We start from the raw sequence: 6,212 nt of genomic DNA, 5'->3' as shown, positions 1-6,212 counted from the left end.
CCTGCTTCTCCCTCTGACCCTCCCCCCTTCTCATGTGCTCTCTCTCAAATAAATAAATAAAATCTTAAAAAAAAAAAAAAAGAAAGAAATATAACGCAAGCCACGAAAGACTTTCTGAGTACCACGATTAAAATGAAACACATTAACTGTAACAATAGTTTACCCAACCCAATGTACCTGAGAACATATCTTACTTAACCCAATATGCTCTAAATATTTCAACACATCACCAACATAAAAAAAGCTTAATAAAATGTTAACATTTTCTTCATATCAAGTAATTCAAACTATTATTTCAATCGATGACTACAACTAATAAAAACAGGTCTATAGTTATAGTAGGTCTATCCATCCCAGGACCAAGAGAAAGAATCCCACAGAGCTCTGCAGCCGGCGAGAAGTTTATGTTGCTACATAATGACAACTGGACCAGAGATTTCTGCTGACTTTCTGGGTCTTGGACTCTAATTTGAATGGGAAGAAAGAGAACCGTTACCTCTAGACTAGTGTATCAGAAAGGGAAGGCTTGGAAGTCCCTGTTCTGGCCTTCAGCTGTTAAGTGACTTTATAGTTACACAACCACCCTCCGAAACGCAGATCGTACACCAGCAGTTCTCATGAGAACTTAAAAGACCTACAACCTTCTGTGAATACGCTTTCCTTCCCCTCAACAGCACCGACCCCTTACACGGATCAACGGCCCCCTGCCGATTTCACCACATGCTTCAAACAAGTTGTCACCGAAAACTTCGAAAACCACCTGGAGAGTATGATCCACCCCCATTTTAATGCTGGTTTACGGAGGCCCGGAGGGTTCCGAGGTGTACTCACCGCTGACTTTCCCACTGTAAGAACCGGAATCAGTCCTTGTCCCTGCCTTCCCCACCCCCAACCCCCCCCTCCCAAATTCTGCGTGCTTTCCCAGCAATGCCCGCTGTTGGGTCAACCTGCCGGTTCCCGACCCCCGACGCCGGGCAACATGCAGGTTCCCCTTACTTGCGCACGTATTTCCGGGCTTCATTCTTGTCGTAAAACTGCGGGAAAGAAACAAGAAAAGAGCAGTAGAGGAGGTATCAAGATGAGGCAGGGAGAGGGGTGCGCGCGGGGCAAAGCCTCTCACCAGCTCGGGGGGCCCGCCGTGCTCCGGTCTCTTGCCGCGGAGCGCCATCTCCACGCCTCAGCCTCGAGACTGGCACTGGCGTTCCGGAAACCCGGCTTTTATGTCATCGGCCCCACGCCCGCCTCTTAGTACGCATGCTCCGCCCCTCTCCCCGCCTCCTGTTTTACTCGATTGGCTACAGTGCCGACGCGCTGCGAACAACGCACGCCTCCCATTGGCCAGCTCATCTTGCACCGCCCGCATGGTCCATCCAAGATGGCAGCCAAGCGCGATCTGAGGTGGTCGCGGCGGTTGCTGTGGAGGTTGTGGCTGGTCCCGAACGCTCCACAGAACCCGGGATCCGGCCTGGGCCTAGAAGCGAGGACTTATTCCCAGGGCGACGGCCCATACTCGCGCACCGCGCTCTATGAGCTGCTCGGCGTCCCCTGCACGGCCACGCAGGCGCAAATCAAGGCGGCCTACTACCGGCAGAGCTTCCTCTACCACCCAGACCGCAACTCGGGGAGCGCGGAGGCTGCCGAACGCTTCACGCGCATCTCCCAGGCCTACTTGGTGCTGGGCAGTGCCACCTTGCGTCGCAAGTATGACCGCGGCCTGCTCAGCGACGAGGACCTGCGCGGGCCTGGTGTCCGGTCCTCCAAGGAGCCCGCCGGCAATGCGGGCTCGCCCCGCGCCCCGCCACCTGCCTCTCGGGCGCACAGTCGTGGTCAGGCCGCGGCGGGCGCCGACCGCACCATGTTCGACTTCGACGCCTTCTACCGAGCGCACTACGGAGAACAGCTGGAGCGCGAACGGCGCCAGAGGGCCCGGCGAGAGGCCCTGCGCAAGCAGCAGGAGGCCCGGGCCAAGAAGGGCTTCCGCTGGGACGAGACCCGAGACACGTTTGTGTTCCTTCTCTTAACAGTCTTCGTCATCGTGGGCTTTCGTTCTTAATCGGAGAGAGGAGGAAAGGGGACCAGCCCCCAGCCGGCCTTTCCTGTCTTCCTGAACCCTCGCCTTCCATAGTCTACCTCTGCTGGGGTCCGAGGGAACTGCTCTCCCCCTCCTCTTCCCCGCCCGCCCAGCTTAGCCATTCACCTGCACGGCCCTCCCCTACGGTCCAGAAAAGGCTTTTCGATGCCCAAGAAGAAGAGTCCCGAAAGCCCGAGAGTGAAGGGTTTTCTGGAGTCCCTTGGGTGCCAATTCCAGAGGTTGCCTTCCTGATGTTGTCAACTTCTGGAACACTTGCTCTGGCTTGATTGTAAAGCTCTGAGCAAGCGTTGTCTGCTCCTGCCCCACGTTTGTACCGTGGGGCTCCTGTGTAACCTTGAACCGTGCAATGTGACCCGTTGTTGGCTGCCAAAAGAAAAATTCTGGGGTTGTCCGAACCTTGTGTTTCTGTGAGTTCCCCAGCCACAGGTGAGACCCGATGTAGGGTAAGAATGGGATCTTTGGAAACCTTGCCGTTTTGGTATGATCAGCCCTAGGCCCCACTCCCCCTTCTGTCCGTGGCATGTGGGAGTAGGAAAGCAAGGTCATGGAGCATTAGGAATCGAGTGCTCCTGTACCCATACTTATCTAATGTGTGACCTCAGAGAAATTACTCTGTGGCGTGACAGCAGAGGAACAAATCATTTGCTCTCTTGAGGTCTGTCACACTTGATTATCCAGTTCTAATGGGCTCAGTGATTAAAACATGATGTTAGCAGAGTCAGATTTATCCTTGGGACAATGTGCCTGTCTCCTGGTCATTCCTTGGCCAGCCACCCCGTCACTGACTGTGCAGCCCCATCCCCTCCCTGAAATAGAGCAACAAACGGGGGGTTTGAGTCCAGCAAACTGGGAATGTGGCCTGTCCTCTTGTTTAACCCCACAAGTCAAGTCCTTGAAACTTGGCTGCTTGAGTGTGGAGTAGACGGTACTTCTAAGGGAGAGGAGGCATGTGGTGGAAACTTGGGTCTTTATTCAGAGCTGGCTGAGGCTTTTTTCCCTCCGGGTTTCTAAGTCGAGCTAAGCGGTTGGTCATCGCTTGGCTGGAGCTGTGGTAGTCAGGCTCTCGATTATGTGTCCCTGCACACGGAGTCTGTGTGTGGGCCGTGAGATTTCAGCTGCTCACGTATTTATGCACTGGGGCTAAGTGTAAAGCTGTGGGATAGGAAAACCTTTGCCAAGAGTGAGGACAGAAGTGTAGGTTCTAAACCAAGCCAGAGGCACATTGGTAAATTAGTAAGAACTGCTCTTGTGAAATCCTTGTAATTAGGATAAGGCCACAGCTCGTTCAAATTGGTGTCTCGGAAAGGATTTTGATTCTAGCCTTGGAAGTCAGGGGCAAGCTCTTAGGACTTTGCAGTGAGCACACGATTCAGTGGTAAAGATTTGAGCCTGCTTTGGATTCAAACTCGGTAGGCTCAGCTAGCCTTGGTTTGGGGGGAGGGGCACATGTACTTTTAGAAAGAACATTTAATGTTATTATGTTTCGTATTTGGAAAACAAGTCCTTTTTGAAGTACAAACAACACGAAGTGTTGGGCTTAGTAAAATGTGCCAGAAACTAGTGGTTCTCAACCAAGCAGCTGGATGCATAACAGCGTGTCCTTGGGGCGAGGTTCTATCAGAGTTTCTGTCAAAAAGGATTGGTGTTCTTTTGGGGGGTAAAAGCACTAGTGGTCTGTGATAGCTGGGACCTTTCTCATGGGCTCCTTGATATAGACCTCCCCCAAGTTTGTTTTCTGTCAGTAAATATCAAAGCCAAGAACATTCCCTGGGGCCTCCGAACACAGAGGTATATAGAAGGTTCCAGAAGGTTGGGGGAGGGGGCAGACCCTGTGAAACTTCTGGAACATTCCATTCAACTCCAAGCAGGATAGTCAATAAAGTTCATTAATCATCCAACTGTAAACCTCTCCTTAGGCCTTAGAACCAGGCTCACGCTATTACAGTGCCATCCTACCTGCCTCAGGTTTGTTGTTTTTTTTTTTTTAGCCCAGAGCTGAACTCGAAGTTCCCACTCAATACTCTCCCTAAAACGGAGTCTGGGTCCTTTATGGAAGGGGAGATGTGTGGGAGGCTTTTTGAAGGATCCCCAAACTGGTTCCCATCATATTTCCCCCTTCCCACCTATCCCCTATGATTGCCCTAAGTCGTTCCTTTCTCAGTTTCTTATCTGCCCTAAGGAGGAGAGGCTGAACCAGGCCATGAACGTTACCCCTGCCTTCTAGGGGCTGCTTCCCAATTCCTGATAGTGGAGGAAGGCTCAGACATGTTCAATTTTAGTCCCTTTTCTCCTTTTGATCACAAACTAAAACAAAACTCTCTGGAAAGTTGGACCTAGGACAGGAGAAGATAACAGCAGCCCAGCCTGCCTCAGACTGTGTTCATTGGGGTGGGAATGGGATTGCAAGTACAGCATGAGGGTGAATGAGCAGCACACACAAGTCCTGAACGGGGAGACACGGACAAGACAGTAGTCAAAGGTGTACTTGTATAGACAATCCTGATACTGTTTTTGGACTTGATCAGGACTTTATTTCTCCTGAGCCAAACTTTGCCCTTTGTTGCTTTTTGTTTATTGCTGGGTGAAGGGATCCTTTGCAGATCCCAGCGCTGAGGGAGTAGGATTTCTTGCTTCCCTTCTGAGGTTCTGGCATTTTGTTCACTCGGTGCACCTTGCCTTCCATAATGATCCTAGCATGAGCCAAGATGAATATGAATAGCCTACCTTAGACCAATGAGTTGTCCATTTGGTCTTTATATATATAGCGTGCGCGCACGCGCGCACACACACACACACACACACACAGTCCTTAAGGTCACAAGCCTAAGCACCAAGGATGGAGCCCAAGTAAGTTGCCACCATACTCCTTTTTGGAGAAATGGTAGCAGGGTGGGGGTGGCATACCTCAGACCTTCCTAGCAAGGTCACCAGATCCCAGGAAGAGAGGCTAGTAAGTGGTAGTGTTCCTTCAATCCTCTGTCTTGAATTCAGTGCACTAGAAATGTGGGCTCTATCCTGGTCTTTGCCTCCTCTCAATTCCTCAGCCTTGTGACATCACACACTGCCCCCTGCCTATGATCAGGATCATAGGAGGAAGCCTGCCTTGCCTACCTTCAGTACCTTGGTTCTCAGGCCCAGCTTGTGGGCCTGGTGGCCGTAGGGTTTGTGCAAAGCAGTTGACGGTCCCTCTGTTACTTTGTGAGGATGACCCTGAGACCTGAATCTAGGTCCTCGTGGCGAACTTGCATATACTGAGAACGCTCAGTGCCATCATCCCCAAGAAGCAGGTGCAGAGAGCTCCTCTTCACTTGCTGTGAGGTCATGGTGTCACTCCCAATCTCTCTCTTAAGGCTGGGGCCCTCTAACTAGACTTCAAGTGCGTTCGTCATCCCATCCTGCTTTGTGCCCCTTCAGCGTTCACACCCTCAGTTCTGGGAGGGGGCTGCTGGTAGACAAGAGAAGGCCTGTTTCAGGAGGACCAAGAATGGGCTGAGATCTGGTCCCACAGGCCACACAGCCAACTTGCGCACCGTGTCTGGCTGTGGCTAGCCCAGCAGCTTCAAAAGCTTTAGCCAATGTTCAGAACTTGGGAGACTGTATAAAAATCGAGATTTCTGACTTCTCTCAAAAAATGAGAAAACACGGGCACCTGGGTGGCTCAGTCGTTAAGCTATCTCTCTCTGTCAAATAAATAAGATCTTTAAAAAAGAGAGAAAACGTGCTGCCGTTGCGCTCACTCACACACTCGTACTGGCACTTGGGAAAAGCTGTAACATCTACCTTTTAGAGAGGACATGGCTCCCCCGTTTGCTGCGTTCCCACCAACAGCAGGGAAGTGTAAAAGGCCTTGATCTACACACTTGGCCGTTTTGCTCATAATAGAGAAATGTCTCTCTATGCACCGTGTCTACCAAAAAGGGAAAAAAAGGGACCATGCATTTTCCAAAAATGGGAGAGGGTGTATTTCTTTGTGGAAATGGACTGCTTTGCACCTCTGTGACCTTCCTAGCCCCAGCAGGCATTTGAGTTTGCAGACCCCCTAGGCTACATGATACGTTGTTGGAAGAGCTCACACTTTAAGCAGGGAGGCAGAGTGTAAACCTTATTTTCGTTGTGGGAC

General features: G+C 51.3%; 2 protein-coding genes across 3 annotated transcripts in view; one reads left to right on the top strand and one right to left on the bottom strand.

Annotated features, from left to right (window-relative positions):
- The window catches only part of BUD23 (BUD23 rRNA methyltransferase and ribosome maturation factor), a 10,887-nt gene extending 9,674 nt beyond the window's left edge, over positions 1-1,213 (bottom strand). For both annotated transcript variants that reach the window (XM_034988648.1, XM_034988649.1), the window contains exons 1-2: positions 1,121-1,213; positions 997-1,034 (exon numbers count right to left, since the gene is read on the bottom strand). In XM_034988648.1, the coding sequence (XP_034844539.1) occupies positions 997-1,034; positions 1,121-1,168 (86 nt within the window). In that variant the 5' untranslated portion in view covers positions 1,169-1,213. The remainder of the gene's footprint in view (positions 1-996; positions 1,035-1,120) is intronic.
- Positions 1,214-1,373: 160 nt separating this feature from the next.
- DNAJC30 (DnaJ heat shock protein family (Hsp40) member C30) lies at positions 1,374-3,990 on the top strand. The gene has a single exon (XM_034988647.1). It carries the CDS (start codon positions 1,376-1,378, stop codon positions 2,051-2,053), a length of 678 nt encoding a protein of 225 aa, XP_034844538.1. The 5' UTR covers positions 1,374-1,375; the 3' UTR covers positions 2,054-3,990.
- Positions 3,991-6,212: the final 2,222 nt, after the last annotated feature.

This window comes from Mirounga leonina, unplaced genomic scaffold (genome assembly GCF_011800145.1).
Source record: "Mirounga leonina isolate KUSES-001 unplaced genomic scaffold, KU_Mleo_1.0 Mir_454, whole genome shotgun sequence".
Lineage (NCBI taxonomy): Eukaryota > Metazoa > Chordata > Mammalia > Carnivora > Phocidae > Mirounga > Mirounga leonina.
Note: the sequence above shows the minus strand (reverse complement) of the source record. Positions and strands in the feature narration are given on the sequence as shown.